Source organism: Rhinolophus sinicus, chromosome 4 (assembly GCF_057876585.1).
Source record: "Rhinolophus sinicus isolate RSI-liver-muscle chromosome 4, RSI-T2T, whole genome shotgun sequence".
NCBI lineage: Eukaryota > Metazoa > Chordata > Mammalia > Chiroptera > Rhinolophidae > Rhinolophus > Rhinolophus sinicus.
The window spans coordinates 72,588,697-72,607,558 of NC_142504.1; the positions used below are offsets into that span (position 1 = coordinate 72,588,697).

The 18,862-nt window shown below is 39.3% G+C and overlaps 1 protein-coding gene across 23 annotated transcripts in view; it reads left to right on the top strand.

The window, feature by feature from the left end:
• The window catches only part of DLGAP1 (DLG associated protein 1), an 855,894-nt gene that overhangs the window by 702,356 nt on the left and 134,676 nt on the right, over window positions 1–18,862 (top strand). For all 23 annotated transcript variants that reach the window (XM_019755703.3, XM_019755707.3, XM_074340269.2 and 20 more), the window contains one exon: window positions 979–1,219. In XM_019755703.3, coding sequence (XP_019611262.1) covers window positions 979–1,219 — 241 coding nt within the window. The remainder of the gene's footprint in view (window positions 1–978; window positions 1,220–18,862) is intronic.

Here is an 18,862-nt window from a genome sequence, read left to right on the forward strand (position 1 = left end):
TGGCGCTCCAACCACCTGCGCCACCCTGCTGGCCCCTGTTAAATTCTCAATTACTCATGAATTTAATATTAGGGAAATTAAACATATGAAGTTCTGAAAGGTAACAAAACAATGAAGAATGTTCTCATATCTCTAGAAGTGAGAAATTGGAGCACCTGGTCTAGCTTGCTTGTCTATCTATCTATCTATCTATCTATCTATCTATCTATCTATCTATCTATTTATGTGGTGTTCAAACCCAATGTAAGTTCCATAGAGAGATATATAAATAAATAATAACTTGTTCCTCAAAAAAGAGAAGTCCTCATTTGGAAGATTTTTTTAAATGCATTTATTAACAATTTGTGGGCCATGCCAGCTTTTTTAAAAGAAGAGTGAAATCTTTAGATAGTCTGTAGATAGTTTGAAAATCTTGATAGGGCTTTTCAGGATTTTGAGATATCCAGGTTTGGTCTACTTTTGTGTAAAAAATTAGTATCTTCCCAGAAAATATAGGGCCTGTTTTTACACTCTGCACTAAATAAAACTTCAGTCGACACTGAAATTATTTGACAAACTAGTCCCTTCCAAAGGCACAATAAAAATACTAGCTTCTAAAATGTTTGTGCTAAAAACGGTTCCATTGAAATACACGAACTCTGACCATGGTCCTATAAAATTGTTCCCTAGGTTTGTGTTTATAAATAAGAATTAGCACCTGGGCATGCACTGAAGTAAGACTTCCCAGCCCCACACTTCTTGCGTACTAAAAACAAAGCTCTTTTTCTTTAGAATTCAATCGACTGTTTGGGAACTATAAACTAGACGTCATTCAATTACAGTCTGTAATGTAGAGGAAAGAAAATGCATTGGAGTTTAATGTCATCTAATGTTGCTTCCTTCTGGGGGACTGAGGTTTGGAGATGCTTGAAAGGAGAGGTTGCTTCTCCACCAGGCGGAGGAGCGCGCGGTGTGACGGCGTCCTGCCTCTGTCCGCAGGTGAGCGAGATGGAAGTGAACGGGCAATTCGAGTCTGTGTGCGAATCGGTGTTCAGCGAGCTGGAGTCGCAGGCGGTGGAAGCCCTGGACTTGCCCATGCCCGGCTGCTTCCGCATGCGGAGCCACAGCTACGTGCGGGCCATAGAGAAGGGCTGCTCCCAGGACGACGAGTGCGTGTCGCTGAGGTCCTCCTCCCCGCCGCGCACCACCACCACCGTGAGGACCATTCAGAGCAGCACGGGTGAGTAGAGCGGCTGTCCCCCAGGGTCCCAGGTGATGCCGTGCCACCAGAAGCCTGGCCCCTTCACGCGGGATACAGCACGACTGTCCTGTAAGACTGCCCATTGTACGCTTGCTATAATCACACATAGGCACCAGTAACAAAATAGCACCCACGCCCTACAAAGCAATGGCTTTGCTTCCCTGCCTGCCTCTTTCCCCAGCTTCTGGCCACATTGATGCGCTCCCTTTTCTCTCCATTACCATCTCTGGTTTCAACAGAGGAAATTACAACTACAGGACCAAGAGGGACAGCACAGGAGACAGGTCTTCCCCAGATCCCCACACAGCATCCTAGGAGCCAGCAAAGCCATGCCAACCAACTCCTACTCTCCATAATCAGGCTCTGACCTTTAGGGATGTGAACCGCTAGATGAATCACACACTGATTGCTGGGCATCACACAGGTGGAATGCTTTTGTAATTCCAACATATCCACAAAGTGACTATCCCAAAAGACCTGAAATATCACTGTGAGAAAATAAGAAGGAAGAAATGGATGATCCAGTAAATTGAACATTTTATGAGTTTTCTTTCACTATAAAAGAAAGCATATTTACTTATTTTATAAGCCTTCTGTCATATGTACGGAGCACCTCCTTTTCCCTCTAAACTGAATTTAGGTTTATGGCATTAAACTGTATTTTCATCAGTAGATTTTAGGCAGAAAAGCATAGAAGAGCTTAACTGGTCTCCGTGGCACTGGAACCGGCATATAGTAATGTAACCATGAGTTATGTACAACAGTGTGTGTGTGTGTGTGTATATATATATATATATATATATATATATATATATATATATATATATAACATTTGGGTCCAAGAAGAAAATCGCCTCCATCTTAACAAGGCTTAACTTTATGATTGAATTTCACCCAACTCCAATACAGAGGAGTTCTACAGGATCATCAAATCTGGAATCAAGATAAATAATGATGAATAAATTAGAAGGAAAATCCTGTGCCAGAATATTGTTTTATTCGATTTTTGTTCTAGGTGCATCAAATGTCAGTAATTATTCAGCCTAGAACTTTTGCAGGCTTGAGAATTAATAGGTCTTCAAACCTGAGTTAAAATCCCACTAACTAGAGATACGGGGTTGAAGTAGTAACTTGTGAAAAAACATTAGAAATTAAACATCAGAATTCATTCTTGACCAATGCAAATGGAGATGTCAGGCTTAGGGAAAGAGATGCTTGTAGATATTACACCATCTCTGCAGGGAGCTCAGCAACTTTGCCCTGGCTGGCTATCTCAAAGCACAGATAATGAATGTGCATTCTTGCTCACTAGGAAATTCTATAAAGCCACAAATGGGATTAATAAATTAAATAAGTCTGATATAAGAAATGAAAAAAATATTTTTAAAAAACATCATTCATGGGCATATTTATGTGTGTGTTTACATTCGTGCAGTAAGTGTAGTTTGAAGGTCTGCCCTGTGCCTATAGCATATCACTGTGTCTTTAGGTCTTTTCCCATTTTCATCACTCCACCCCACACACAACCCTTTCCCAGTGTCCATTCCTCACTGTAACAATCTCATCGCCTGCCAGCTGCTCTTTGGTACTGAAGCCACCCCTTAACTACAAAATGCAGATCCTTGCCCAGAAGTCCCAAGGGAAAGAAAAGGCACTGCCTTACTCCTTCTGTCTCAGGGAACAGTGTTATGGATAAAGTGGCAAGAGACTCCAGAATGGCTTTTTTTTTCCCCTCATCTCTCAGAGGATTTTGTGCTTTTGTTATTTGAGAGACAATTTACTTCTGCTTCCTGTAACAATTCTTGTCCTCTGGTCATCACCCCAAACATCTGCATGTCTGACCTACCTAAGACCCTTCCAGATACTCTGGAGGTTCCCGAGTTCAAATGACACTGTTGCCAGATAAAATCCAGGTTGCCACTTAAATTTGAATTTCTGATCAGTAGTTAATAATATTGTAGTGTAAATATATTCCAAATATTGCATGGGACATACTTATACTACAAAATAATTTGTAGTGTTTTTAGTATTTGCTAAACCTGACAAGCCTGTCCGAGTTGATGAGGGGCCTGGGAGGGTGAACTGTGTTCTTCCTTTAGAATCTAAATTAAATCAAAGCTCCTTTAGCTGGAGGCCCTCTGTAGGCCAATACTCAAAAACAGGGACAAGTAAATGAAAACACCATGGAAGTGATTGTATCTGCTCTTCTTAGGCTCTGTGTGTCTCATCCTAAGTATTGGTCCACGTCCACCTGCTGCTTTCTGAGGGGGAAGGTGGAGGCTTGGCTGCAGCTGCAGGGGCGTGAGGGGCAGGAAGATGTGACTTGCTCTGGGAGTGGTGAAGCCAAAAATATCAGATTTATGCAGAGTTCTTACCTTTATATCAAACTAAACATTAAGATATGTCATCTTTACATTCATGGAAAAATAAACAATTTAAGGAGCTATAAACCATTATAATAGATTCTAAATAAGCCCATCAGATATTTAGAAGTACAACCATAAGAATTCTAACATCACCTTTCACAGCGTTTCTATGCCATAGATTTGTTCTTTTTCAAAAAGCCATTATTTTATGATATATATAAGGACTGTGTTCTTCATTCTACCCTCCCATTACTCCTGCCCTTCTCTCTCTCTCTCTCTCTCTCTGTCTCTCTCTCTCTCTCTCTCTCTCTCTCTCTCTCTCTCTCTCTCTCTCTCACACACACACACACACACACACACTCTCACATTTTCATTTTTTCTCACATGATCTCAGTACTATTATATTAATTTTCTTCTACTACTCATTTCCTTCTTACATTGAATCAAATACAAGTTCCTGTAGAAAACACAGAAAATCTACTTTCTTACAGGACCTACTAATTTTTGAAATAACACTCATCTGTGGAAATCAGGAAATTATTTTGCTGTAATTTTAACTATTTCCCCCATGAACGCAGGTCAAATTCACATCAGCATTTGTACGACATGACATAGATTTTTACATTTGCTTCTCTTCCTTTACTCATTATTCTTGGATACTCACAACACAATCCATTTTCCTAAACTTCCCTTTGCCTGAAAAAAATTCTTCATTTTTTCCAATGCAATTATTAGCTCTTCCCCACCCCCCAAACAATCCACATTCTGAATCTTTGCTTTTTGTGTCAGCTTATTTTATTTGTTCAAATTTTCCACAGAATATATACTATTAAGCTTTTCTCTTCCAGCCTTGTCCATTCTTCATATTAGCAAAGTGAAATCACAGACAAAAGTCCTCAAAAAGTATCTGATGCCATGGGGAGAGACACAAAGTTCTAAATGGCCCTAAGGATCCCCTACCGAGCGACAGGAGTGAGGATTAACAGAGGCTTGTCCCAACAAATCAGGGCAAATTGGAAATTGAGTTAGAGAGTGACTTATAGTTATGCTTCCTTTGATTTATTAACTTTTGGTTTATGTAACTATGATAAGAGCTGATATTCTCTCAGCCTATAATCTGCTTCAAGCACCCAGATATCTCTCCATCTAATAGACTGAACAATGTTTATACAAACCACTGCACTTGCAACTACTAGGTTAGGAGTAGAGCTACTGTAGGGAAGTAAAATGCAAAAGTGGGCAATTATCCTCATGACTGTGGGACAGCAGGCATCTTTACTCAGCGGTCTGAATATTTTAGGTAAAAGTAGAACTTGGTGCCAGAAATATACACAAAACTTCACTTCAGAGTATTGGATTAAACCTGCCTCATATGGGATATACAAATGCATGTGTATGTGATTAAGGATGAGTTTTCCTTTTACTTCCCATTTTGAGCATTTTCTAGGATCTATCAAAAGCATTACCACATTGTAGCTGGACAGACTTGTATCTGCTCATGAGAGTAGCCTGAATAAATAAAAACATTGTATAATAATCATCCGTGGATACACTCATACAGATACACAGGTGGTGAGAAAGAACACAGAGTAAACTTTTACGGTGGCTACCCAGGAAGTAATAGGTGGGAGGGTCAGGTGGTATGGAGAGAGAGAGATTTTTCAAATAAACGTTTACCAGTTTTGTGACTTTAAAAGTCAATATATTAATAATATTTGAATAAAAATAATACTCTGATAGATATAGACAAAGTATCATGATATATGATTCTCTGGTTGTTGTTTTTTAAGTTTTCACTTTGAAATTACATGCTTTTCAAAGAAACTTTGTGTAGCAATATCATTTTTATAAAGACTCAGTAGATTTACTCACCACACTATTGCTCTTGAAGTTTGTGCTATGTTATTTTCTTTCTAGAGGAAGCTCTGAAATGTTGACCAGGTTGAACTGGTCTCCTGTCCTTTACGGAGCCCCCAGCAAGAGCAGTGAGGGCTCAAGATAGGTATCCCTCTGGGCAAGCAGCCAGTGTCCTCCAGCCAAGGAGCCAACATAGTTTGCCCTCTTGGGCTTGACTCGGGGCCAATGTGACAGCAGTATTTACAGTTTGTTTTTCCTAAGAGGAGAGATCGTATATTTCCCTACATTAAGACATATTTCTTCCATGATTCTACTTCATACATCCTCCCACTGCTGTCAGCTCTGTACAGCAAAAGTGGTTGCCCTGTGGCTCATCTGAAGCCAGGACTAACATTCCAGTTCTCCCACATGTTTGGGTCTTCGCCCCCAGTCAGTCATCCCACCCAGGAGATCACATCAAACCCACCTTCTTGTACCCTACACTCCAATCCCGTATACCTGGCTCCCCATCCCACCACCAAAAAACGAACAAAAGGGCCGCCCCGGTGGCCCAGGTGGTTAGAGCTCCATGCTCCTACCTCCGAAGGCTGCCGGTTCGATTCCTACATGGGCCAGTCGGCTCTCAACCACAAGGCTGCCAGTTCAATTCCTCAAGTCCCGCAAGGGATGGTGGGCTCTGCCTCCTGCAACTGAGATTGAACCCGGCAGCTTGAGCTGAGCTGCCTCCTGGATGGCTCAGTTGGTTGGAGGGTGGGCTCTCAACCACAAGGTTGCCAGTTCGATTCCTCGAGTCCCGCAAGTGATGGTAGGCTGCGCCCCCTACAACTAGCAATGGCAACTGGACCTGGAGCTGAGCTGCGCCCTCCACAACTAAAACTGAAAGGACAACAACTTGACTTGGAAAAAAGTCCTAGAAATACACACTGTTCTCCAATAAAGTCCTGTTCCCCTTCCCCAATGAAAAAGAAAGGAAAAAAACCCTAAAAATGTAAGATCTTGAGTAGAATAAACATTAAGGTAATTTATATTTGCAATACACATAGTAGGAATTCAATAATGAAGGAAGAAAAGAGAGAGTAAAAGCTGAAAAACACTTTTTTTATTGTGATATAATTGACATATAACCTTGTGTAAGTTTAAGGTATACACTGTGTTTATTTGATATATTTATATACTGTAATATAACTACCACTATAGTGTTAGCTAACAGGCCCGTCACATCACGTAATTATCACTTCTCTTTTGTGGTAACAACATTTAAGATCCAGTCTTTTAGCACCTTTGAAGTATATGATACAGTATTATTGACTATAATCACTATGCTGTACATTAGAACTCCAGAGTTTATATGTCTTCTAACTGCAGGTTTGTACCCTTTGACCAGCACCTTCCCAGTTCGCACACCCCTCAGCCCTCAGTAAGCACCATTCTATTCTGTTTCTACAAGTTTGGCTTTTTTAGATTCCACATATAAGTATTTCTCTTTCTTTATCTGACTTATCTCACTTAGCACAATGCCCTCAAGATCCATCCTTGCTGTGGAAACTAGCAGGATTTCCTTCTTTGTCTGGCTAAATAGTATTTCATTGTATATATGTATATACCACCTCTTGTTTATCCATTCATCCACTGATGAACACTTGTTTCCATATCTTGGCTATTATGAAAAATGCTGCAATAAACAATAGAAAAATACTTAAGTACTTCACAAACTACATAAGTGACAGATGATTGAAAAATCAAGTGACTTTCCCAGGGAAATGGCATTGCTATTAAAACCAGTTAAATTGTAAAATATTACCAGTAGAAGAAACTTCTATATCATCTACAATAGGGGTTTGCAAACTACTGCCTCTGGGCCAAATCCAACCTGATTCCTATTTTTTTAAACAAAGTTTCATTAGTACAAAGTCACACCCATTTGTTTACAAATGGTCTGTGGCTGCTTTCACTCTTTAACAGCAAACCTGAGTAGTTGCTGCAGAGACCATATGGCCTGGAAAGCCCAAAACGTTTACTCTCTGGCCCTTTACTGAAAAAGGTTGCCACCTGTGATCTAAGCCACTAAAATCATTTTAGGGTAAGCAAACTAAAGCCAAAGTGGTGGGCCTCTAGCTGGAGACAAAGTCAGAATGAAACCTCAGGCCTCCCAGGCACAGCCCTTGGCTTGTCTGAGCCCCAGCTCCACAAATGATGTTCTGCGTGATGATGACGTTAATCTGAACTTCATTTTCTTCATGTGTCAAATAAAATCATAATGCGCTTCTCTTATCAGCATTAATGACCATTTTTGGAGAATCCCTAGAGTTCAGAGAAAGCTCACTTTTTTCTGCCATGCACTAAGTTAATTAATAACTTGTTTTTATAAAGCAATGAGGGAAAGGTTCAGAAGTCCAAGGGACAGACATCTGTCAGAAGTTTTTGAACAAAGAGCCTTTCTTTTCTACTCAAGATAAGATCAAGTAGTAAGTAGATGAACATTCCGTGCTCAAAACATCATTCTGGAATCAGAGGGAGCAAGAAAAAAGAGGAAAAGGATTCTGTAGCATTCCCAGCCAGGCGTCTGATCAACTGGTGGGAAGACACATAAAAGGGTCCTTGCACAGCCTGAGGGCATTCATTCCTGGATCCTCAGTACCTTAACATAAGTGCCAGTCACATAGCAGTTGCACAATAATTTTTTTTTCTAATAAAAATAAATTTTAAAAGATAAGATCCATTAATAAATATTCAGATATTGCCTGAACTGGTTCCTTGTCCCTCTGCTAATGAGGTTCCCTTCCCTGAATTTCTCCAAACATCAAAAAGAACTGGAGGCACCCACTTACTTCCAGCTAAGGAAGCTCTCAGTCCAAAAAAAAAAAAAAAAAAATCAAGATTTGTGGCACAGCCTATGCCTCTTGTGAAGTAATTTGGTTTTTATATCTAAGAAAACAGATAGTGATAACTTGTGGAAGAATTTTGATTATAACTTTACTTTTTTTATTTGGGGCATTCGAAGTGACATTCCTCTGTACTCTAATAGAAATAGTATAAAGTCATTAAATGCAAAAGTCCTAGCACACATAGAAGCAAATATAAAGGCTGAAGGACAGCTTAGGCTTTCACTTCCTCCAGTTGTTTTGCCGTATATAAATCAGCTCTTGGGAATGGAGCCAAGCCTCAACATGCTGTGCTCTGTAGACAGCCTACAAGTCCACCTTTGTCCATCTCAGGGGTTGCCACATGGCCAAAGTGAAGAGTCCCAAGACTCTTCTAGCCTGTAGGGTTGTCGTCACACTCAAATGGGATCCTTAATAAAGAAGCACTATGTAAATTAACAAATTAGAATGCCTCTACCCTGGCTTTGATTTTAAATCTCTCAGTCTAGCTTAGTTTATTGATAATGATAATGGCTAACCCTTGGGCATTTACTATTTGACAAGCATTTTGAACCAGCTGTATAGATTATATCATGTAACCCTAATAGTCTATAATGTGGCCTATGTAGTTCCTGACTAGGAATGATGTACAAGGGGAGGAAATTAAGGCTTAAAGAGTTGATATAGGGGCGGCCGGATGGCTCAGTTGGTTAGAGCGTGAGCTCTCAACAACAACATTGCCGGTTCAATTCCCGCATGGGATGGTGGGCTCTGCCCCCTGCAACTAAAGACTAAAAACAGCAACTGGACTTAGAGATGAGCTGTGCCCTCCATAACTAGACTGAAGGACAATGATTTGGAGTTGATAGGCCCTGGAGAAATACATTGTTCCCCAATACTCCCCAATAAAAATTTGTAAAAGAAAAAGAGTTGATACAACTTGACCGAGGTACTACAGCTAGTAAGTGACAGAGCAGGCTCTTAAATTCTCTTTACCCATCAATAAATACTTAGTGAAGTATGATATACCCTGAAATAATTTAATCTGAATCTGCCTACTAAATGAGAAGCCTAGGAGCTCTTTTCTTTCATTCCTTCTTCCCACAAATGTTCATTTAGCTCCTGCCATGTTTGAAACCTGTGTTTTCCATAAAAATTTCTGAAAATCCCTTTTTTAAAAAGAAACTGTTTTGTTCACATATTATTGACATGGCTTTTCATGTTGGTTTGTCTAACTGTGAAATATCTGTTTAAAGTGAAATTAAAGAGGTGAAAAAATAGAGAGAAAAAACTTATAGAATGAAAATACTCTTTAGGTTTAAAGTTTCATATTACACTTTGTGATTTTGACATCATAACAGATTTAAAAGATCAAATGTCTAATCCCTTGATCTAATTATAATGTTATTAGACAGCACTGAATGGAAAAATGAATGTTTACCAACTCGTATATAAACTAAGCAGGTGGTAAATTCTGTTTTGTGGCTGATAAAATGGTCAGAGGTCTCTGCCTTGGATTAAGTAAGAAAATACTAAAATCATTTAATCCTGATCCGACTGGTCTCTTGATTAAGTTGTAAAGCAAAGGTGTGAGGATTCATAGCCCAGTTATAAAGTCAATCAGAAAACACAAATTATGAAATCAGACTCATTTAATATGAATATTTATTATATGGAAATTTTCTCAAAAAAATTAGTGACATGGCAACATAGAACTTAAAAATTCACTTTTTTATCTTTATGATACCTCCAATGAGCACTGTTTTATCTTAAAGAAACTGCCACTTTTAGAAGCTTTCATAGTCCAGATATGTTGGATCCAATTCATGTTGAACTTTAATAAATATAGCAAAGTAATAGTAATTGAAAATCATAGATGGAATTAATGCTGGCAGTTGGACAACCCTACTAAACACTTGGAAGCAGCGCTATGTAGCTCCAGCTGATCAACCCAAGACCCAAGTCTTTGTATTTCTCCCTATACTTTTGCCATTGACTTTCTGTCAAGCGTTCAGGACAACCCTTTACTGCGCCAAGTGTCCTCATTTAAAAACAGAGAAGACCAAAATGAATAGTACCATGATTTTACTATACTGTCAAATAAGAAACAGTCTTCTATGTAAGTGATGAATCAATGATCATATAACTATTAACACTCTGAAAGTTTTCTTTGCCATCTGCTCGTGTCCTACTGACAAGCATATTCCAACATACAAGATAATTAGTAGGAAAGGGTAAGAAAGAGAAAGAAAAATTATCAGTCTAAATTATCTCTAAAAATATGACAAACTGTCAAAATTTAATTAGTTTTTAATCCCTAAAATATTTTATGGTTTTGTGGTTCCGAAGGGATACATATTATTAACTTTGCTTAGCCAATTTCATACTTTAAAGGTATCCCCGATGAAGGATCTGATCAAGACAGAACTCGTCCTGAATTTCTAAGTAGGATTACCATCCTATCTCTCTTAAAGCCCAACCTTGAATTTCTTTTCCATCTGATAGTCTTATTCCATCACATATTTTACCCCACAATTAAGTTTTTAAACTTAAGAAAATCATTGAGTCCATATCATCCACTGCTTTTCTTCTGAAAAACTTTTCTCTCTTCCAAAATGTTGCTTACGGCCAGAGAATCATAATGAGACATTGTTTGCTGTTATCATTTTCAAGGAATTTCTCTTCATCATCTTTTATTTTAACTTTTCCTTTAGAAATAATTGTGGATTTACTGGCAGTTATGAAAATAGTACAAAGAAGTCTCTTGTACTTTCTCACCCAGTTTCCCTCAATGTTTACATGTTGGATAACCTTAATACAATATCAAAACCGGGAAACTGACGTTGGTATAATGTGTATGAATAGTTCACATTTTATCACCTGTGTAAATTTCTGCAACCACCACTACAATCAAGATGCAGAACTATTCCATCACCACAAAGATCTACTGTTGCACACAATTTACCAGTTTGAATGAAGTATGAAAACCTCACCTCCCTTCAATTCCATTTGCCCTCTCCTATTTATAATATAATTATCTTAAATATTTGCTCCACATTCATTGAGGTAGATAGCATACATGTTATACTTTTTGCTTCAAATGTCAAACTTAATTTGGAAACTTTCAGAGGAGAAAGAATGTCTATTGTATTTACCCATGTTTTTCCCCAAATTTTGGTCATTTTCACACATTATCTCTATGACTGCATTTTCATCCCACTCTTTTTCTCCTATCCTCTGGGACTCCAGTGACACAACAGCCACAACTCCTTCAATGGAGGGTTTGAGCAGAGTGATTTTCTTAGAAGAGGATATGGGTGGGCAGGCACTGTTTCATCTCTATCGTATGACATCTTCTGCCTGTTAAACACAAAAATAATTCTTGCCACACTTAGAGATTCCCACCTAACACTATCCAACTTTCACAAATGGGAAACCACCAAAGTTACATTTAGCGACAGCATCCTATGTACAATACCTTTCATCACTATCAGAGTCCATTATCTTCCTTCCCAATCCTGTCCAAGTATTATTTCTCACCATTCTGCAATCTATGGGATAAATTATATACTCTTTAAAAATATCCAAGTGCTCAAAATAAAAACTCAACAATCTTGACTTAGAAAAAGGTGAAGATGAAGAATTCTCAAGGACAGCAGTATCTATTGTCCTTCAAATAATCTAGGATGAATTTAGTGACATACTTGTATCAAGTCACAGTGGAACTTTAATAGAACACAACTTGTCTTTAAAACAACAATACTAAGACCAGACGTTCTCTGTTTATATAGCTTATGGAATTGCCTTGTGTTTGTTAAATTCAGATGGCAGCTACATCAATATCTTGTCTAGTTTATTGACAGCACATTTACCATATCCCATTAAATAAAAAGATTGATGTAAATCCAGGTAAAACTGACACAAATTACAGCAACTTTCTTTTCATTTAAAAATTAGTTACCTGAAACATGCATAGCTGTCTATCAGAAAAAGAGAGTAAAAGAAACCCATACTCCAAAGCCCTTAACACTTTGTAAATTGCTTAAATCAAAATAACGTGGTCTATAGTAGTCTTGAAGTCTCTACCACTCTTATATAAGGTCTCTGTTAGTACCTTGAGATCCAAACAATGTGGTGTTTAAATACCACTCAACTTACAGCTTTGTGGTGATTCAGCAATTACCTTTGAAATGCAAACCTACAGTTCTCCAGTGTAAGATTTGCCCCATGAATATTTATTGACAGTTGATTGGTAGGTGAAAATGTAGGATTTCCTTAGGAAATTTTCTGCTTCAGTGAATACTGAAAGTTTCTAGAATGACTCCAATATCTACACAGAAGCTGAAAGTACTTCACTTTTTTCTCATGCACTTGAAAATAAACCACTTTATTTTAGAGAGAGTGGGATGGTTGCATGTCTCCCCCACACCATCTTGAAGACCAAAGTTTCAATAATTTCTTATTTGGGGAAAGTACTTCTAGAAAGAGTGATAATAAGAATCAAGGAGACTAGCAAATGTTAACTTCTGCAAATAAATGCTTCCGTTTTATTCTCAGGCTGTTAATTCCACTTTATGTTCTTTCTGCTCACTTCTCCTAGCCAAAGCCCCATGGAGGTTACATCCCTACCTTTTCTCCCTCTTATCTGTAAATGCGAAAGTTGTACTAATAGTACCCTCAGTCCTGACTTAGTCTCAGATCTGTTTTACCTGTGAATCTCTGAATAAGAAGACTTCATGGCTGATCACATCTCTGGAATAAATACTAAAATATGAGAAAAACCTATAAAGAATTCGTATCGACATATATCCTTTCTGTTTTAGTCCAACTTTCTCTTGAAATGCATCATACTCTTCATCCCTAGAAGTATTTGAGTGCTGTAAAGGGCCAGAAAAAAACACTGATAAACTCTAAAGCTGCTGGGAACACAGGGGCTCTTTCCTATTTTGTATCTTCATTAAAAACAAAACAAAACAAAAAAACAGCAAAACTCCCACTCCTTGCACTCATCCAAGCCATAAGATACAAACCAAGCCATGTGTTAAAATCTCTAATAACTTTTTTTTTTTTTTTAAGATTTTATTGGGGAAGGAGAACAGGACTTTACTGGGGAACAGTGTGTATTTCCAGGATTCTCTTCCAAGTCAAGTTGTTGTCCTTTCAATCTTAGTTGTGGAGGGCGCCATTCAGCTTCAAGTTGTTGTCCTTTCAGTCTTAGTTGTGGAGGGTGCAGCTCAGCTCCAGGTCCAGTTGCTGTTGCTAGTTGCAGGGGGCACAGCCCACCATCCCTTGCGGGAGTCGAACCAGCAACCTTGTGGTTGAGAGGATGCGCACCAACCAACTGAGCCATCCGGGAGCTCAGCTGCTGCTCAGTTCAAGGTGCTGTGTTCAATCTTAGCTGCAGGGGGTGGAGCCCACCATCCTTTGCGGGACTCAAGGAGTTGAACCGGCAACCGTGTGGTTGAGAGCCCACTGGCTCATGTGGGAATAGAACCGGCCGCCTTCGGAGTTAGGAGCACGGAGCTCCAACCGCCTGAGTCACCAGGCCGGCCCCCTCTAATAACTTTTAAATGTTCATTATTTTTACCTTTATGTCCCTTCTGTGAATCTGTTCTCCAGAAATAATCTAAAGCAAAGAAAAATGTATAGACAAAGATATTCACCACAGCATTATTTACCATGGCGAAAGATTTGAAAAATCTTTGTTGGTGGTGAATATTTGTAAAGGAAAGTTTAGGTAAATTATGAAACACCCACTTCAATGGGCTATTAAACCAACTCTCTCTTTGTTTAGAAAGAGTTTATAATAATATAGAGGAAAAAGAGCTTCTGGTATTATATCAAACTAGAAATCTACAGTACATTGAAGCACTATCCAAAATTGTGTGTTTCTGTATGAGTGTGTATGTACACATACTCATACACACCCAGTTCAGAATTGTGTCAAGAAATTATGCTCAGAAAAATAAAATTGGGAAGGAATGCACTAGAACATATTAAAGAATGGTATTTTTAGTATTGGAACCAAAGATAATTTCGGGTTTTTTTATACTGATTTTTCCAATTTTCTGTAGTAGGTATGTTTGACTTTCATAATTTAAAAAAACTATTTTTCAAAAAGAAATAGCAAGCATTTCATGGCTAGGGTCCTATTTGGAAGCAATAATATATCTCATATCAGCATATCCTTCAAGTTTCACCTTTTTTCTTTTAGAGTTTTTTAAATTTTATTTATTTATTTATTTATTTATTTATTTATTTATTTATTTATTTATTAAATGAACTCTCCTGGGCTCAATGGTTAGCCTGGATAATGGAAAATGGTTTCTAGAAAGATGCTTCTTTGTGATTGTTATTTATCTAAGTATATATCTCCTTCTAGGAAGGAATTCTTAAAAACTAAAATAAAAAGGGTTTAAAGGATCTTTTCCTTTGTGTTCCCTGACTCTCATGGTGGTAGCAGGTGAGGTTTTTGTAGATTTTGCTGTGTGTGTGTTGTTTTGTGGGGGTTTTTTTCCCTTCAGATATCAGCGGCAGTTAATTTGCAAACGACAGTTGCAGGTGGTTTTCGAGGAGAAGGGAGTTCAGGACAAAGGAATAAAGCCATGTAAAACCAGCTTACAGTATCTTTAGAAACATAAATCCATGCTTTTGTACTTCTTACTCCAACAAAGCTCAACTCTCAGAGGCACGCTTTCAGCTTTTACCAGCCAGAAAAGCTCTGCAAGCAATTACGGTAAAAGGTTTCTGCCACAGCCACAAGCTAATATAATAGTGTAAGCCACTTGTGTTTTTAGAAAGGCAAGAACTCTTTAAAAAGTAGAAGAAGTGAAATGCTGAATGGAATTGTGGCGAGTTATGGAAAATATTCATCATCGTTATTCATTAAGAAACAAATTGATGTTGACAAATTTACACTAAAAAAATGTTGGGAACTCTTGCTTCATGAGAAATATCAAAGCAAAAAAACAGAGTGGTTTTTCAGATACCTGTGAACCTTGGCGCAGCACTCAGCCAGCCCTGGTAGAAATGGATGTTGCTGGGTTAATTGGGGACATTCTTTGCAGCATCTGTCTTTTCCTTTCTCAAACCTCTTCTCTGGTTTTCTCTTTCAAACCCTGCTTCCGCTTTTTCTTATTCTTTTCCTGAGAGAACTCAGAGGTCCTTGGTGTTTCTCACCAATTACAACAGCTCTAGGGGAAACTTGAAGAAAGGTGAAAATGGCCATGCTAACCCATGATCTTTTATCACATATGTCCCTCTGAATCTCTCCGTTTGAGGGAACATGCCATAAATGAGACCCTAGAAACAAGCGGTTGAGTTCCCATCACTCACAGGGTCCCACTGAACTCGACAAAACTACCATAGGCTGGTGTACCCCAACCGGTATCCTTTAGGACACATTACTTCGGAAGCATTGTGAAACCTTCATCTAAGGACTGTAAGGGAAAGTACGCCTGCTGTGTTGTCTGCTGAATTTTAAAAGCCATACATATCAGTTCATACTTTTAAACCTGTTAGTAGATCTATGGCATTCAAGCTGAATGTGGGTAACAGGAGGAACCAGAAGATGATTAGCAAACCAAAGCTTATTTCCTGCCTTGTACTCTAGGGGTTTGTCATTAACCTTCATGAAAAGAGCTTTCATTCAGAGCCTTCTTTCTGGGGTTTATCTCCATCCCCTCATTCACAACCTTTGGCTCTGTTGGAAAACATTTGACAGTTTGAACCTGTATGTAGTTTGTAACGATTCTTTCTAAATATAACTCTCCTTGATTTCAATTGCATAATGGGGAAACCCTAAACCGTCTTAGAAAATCATGTACGGTTTTGTTTTGCTTCCAAAGAAAGACTTAATAGGATTATATTACTAAACAGGACACCCACACTTCTCTCCTCCCCTCAAACTGGTTCTGAATAAAAATGATGTGCTTTTTCTTTATAAAGGGGATTGAGGAACTTGTGGTCCTCAAATAAATGGCTTTCTTAGTTAAGGAGCTATTTCTGATATTAACACCACACCTCCAGAAGCATTTGGACATTTCAGAATAGGGCAGAATGTTGGTAGTGTCCCCACTTGCTTGCCTATGTTTTCCTGTATAACTCAAAATCAGCCTCAAACCCTTCTATTTTCGGATTTCCAGTATGTTAGCTCTCTCTTCTTCCACATACGCTGAAGAAGAGGCACCAGCAAATAGCTGAAGCATTAATGAATAGGCTTATTGATCAATGCTGGTTCCTGGGAACTTCCTCTGAATGTGCTCTGAGCAAACGTGGGTGCTCGGCACATCGATGTCACTGTGCACACCTACTGCACATTGGCAGCACTCCAGGCCTTCCTGTTGCTCTGTTTCACAAGCAGTGTGTTTCTATATTACACACATGTCACACTGCATATCAGAGGAAGGGCCACCACATAATTATGACATACTAAAGGTTATGATCAAGTGGAAGACTTAAGGCAAAATCTGAATTGGGGGAACAGAAATATAAGCAAAAGCATAATTCACCAATTTTTTGCTTGCTTCTTCCTCCACAGAGCATGTTTCTATCCCATCCCATATGACTTAATTTTATCCCAAAAGACAAGTTGCTCATACTCATACTTTTAACTACTAAAAAGCTACTGGAAAATTTACTCATCTCTTTGTGATTAAAGCCTTCCCAGCTTGACAAATCTTTCCAATTACTGCGTAAACCTTGACTATCTAAGTTATGTGTCCACATGCTTCCAACTGCGTCTATCTTGGATTTACCCCATCCTCATCCTTATCATTCTTTGCTCCTAATCTTTTCACTTGCCTGGTTAATATCAGCTTGTGTAGGTTTGGAGACGTATTAAATGTTCTGGAAAAGGTGAGCAGGAGTTCAATCAAAGGTGAGTGGGAGTTGCAGATGTGCAAAGTCTAGCTCACCTGATAAATCTGTGAATGGTGAGAGAGAAACAGGAAGAGGAGGAATTGATAGAATTACCTTGATTCAAAATTAACCCTGATTGTAGTTGGTAGTGGTTCAGGTTCTGCCTTGTGTATATAGAGCTCCCAATAGCCAGTGTCTGATTGGGCATGAAGGCACTGTTTTATGAGGATTAATTGAAGATAATAACAGCTGTAAGCATCAATAATGAATCTTTTGCAAATATTCCCTATATCCTCCCCCTACCCTTCGCTCTATCTACCCTTCCCCCATCCATCTGAGCACATCTAAAGGACAATCCTGTAAATAAAAGAGTATCTATAAACTATTCTGTGATCTTGTAAGTTTGGCTTTCCAACTGGTGAATTGATTAAAAGATAACTGGTCCAGTTTAGACAGAACTGCTTCTGTCTTTGGTATGACTGCTTAAACTTATACCGTGTTTCCCCAAAAATAAGACCTACCAAGAAAATAAGCCCTAGCATGATTTTTCAGGATGACATCCCCTGAACATAAGCCCTAATGCATCTTTTGGAGCAAAAATTAATATAAGACCCTGGTCTTATTTTCAGGGAAACACAGTGTCATGTGGGAGACCCTGCTTGCTGCACCATTTGTCGTGAGAGGCGGCCTGCGGGGTCTCTGCTCCCGCTCCCCACATAAGAACGCAGGATATGGCTAGGCCAAAAAGGAACACCCATGGAGCCATAGGTAGGGGAGTCATACCACGGTAGTCTCACTGGAGGCACTATAGTCTCACTGGAGGCTGGATCCACACGACCTGCAACCTGCCGTCCGCTTTGCTGCCTGCCAACCAACCGACCAACCAACCAACGAAGCCGCAGCAGTTATATCAGTGGCTAATTGGCTAACTGATTACAGCTGATGGCCAACCAGCCACAGCTGACAGCCATCTACTACCCGAGGCAGCACCTTTCCACGTGAGGCCAAGAGCCTGGAAACTGTTCTCTGGGACTCTGTCCCCACACACGGTAGTTCTATAAGCTGCAAAAAGTGGTAACATAAGCATTTTACTAAAACTTGTTATCACCTTCTTTGCCTTCCCATTTTCTCTGCTGGAGACCCCTAAAATTCAAGTTGCGGTAGGCAAAGGAATAATTATAGGGCCAGTTCTCTGACTTGACAAGCCTTTGCTTGTCAATAATTAGCTCCTCATCCACCTGCCATTGGACACTCCACTTTAGTTTCCTTTAACGGGCCTGCTCAAAATCAGAGCCTATTAGTTACTTGGAGAAAATAACACCTCTGGCAGTTATCAGCTCTTAATAACTGAGATTAAATAAGGTGGTCCAACATTTGTCTAACAAGAGCCCCATGGAAGTGAACAGACACAAATGAGAAGCGTGAGCCCCAGGTAGGACTTCCCAATGGGGAACCCTGGATAGCCAGCAGACCGAGGGCCTTTTCCATGTGAAACAGAGACCCAAGAAAGGGGAGCTGCCAAGCGCAAGCCCCACACTTAACAGTGCCCATGCCCCCAAGGTCCAGCCTGCTTGCTGCCCCAGAGACAACCACTCTGAGCCTTGCTACAGTTCACGCTCTCACCCACCAGTCCTAGAACAGTCAAGAGATGAAGGTAGGGGTGCATTTCTCAAGAGGGG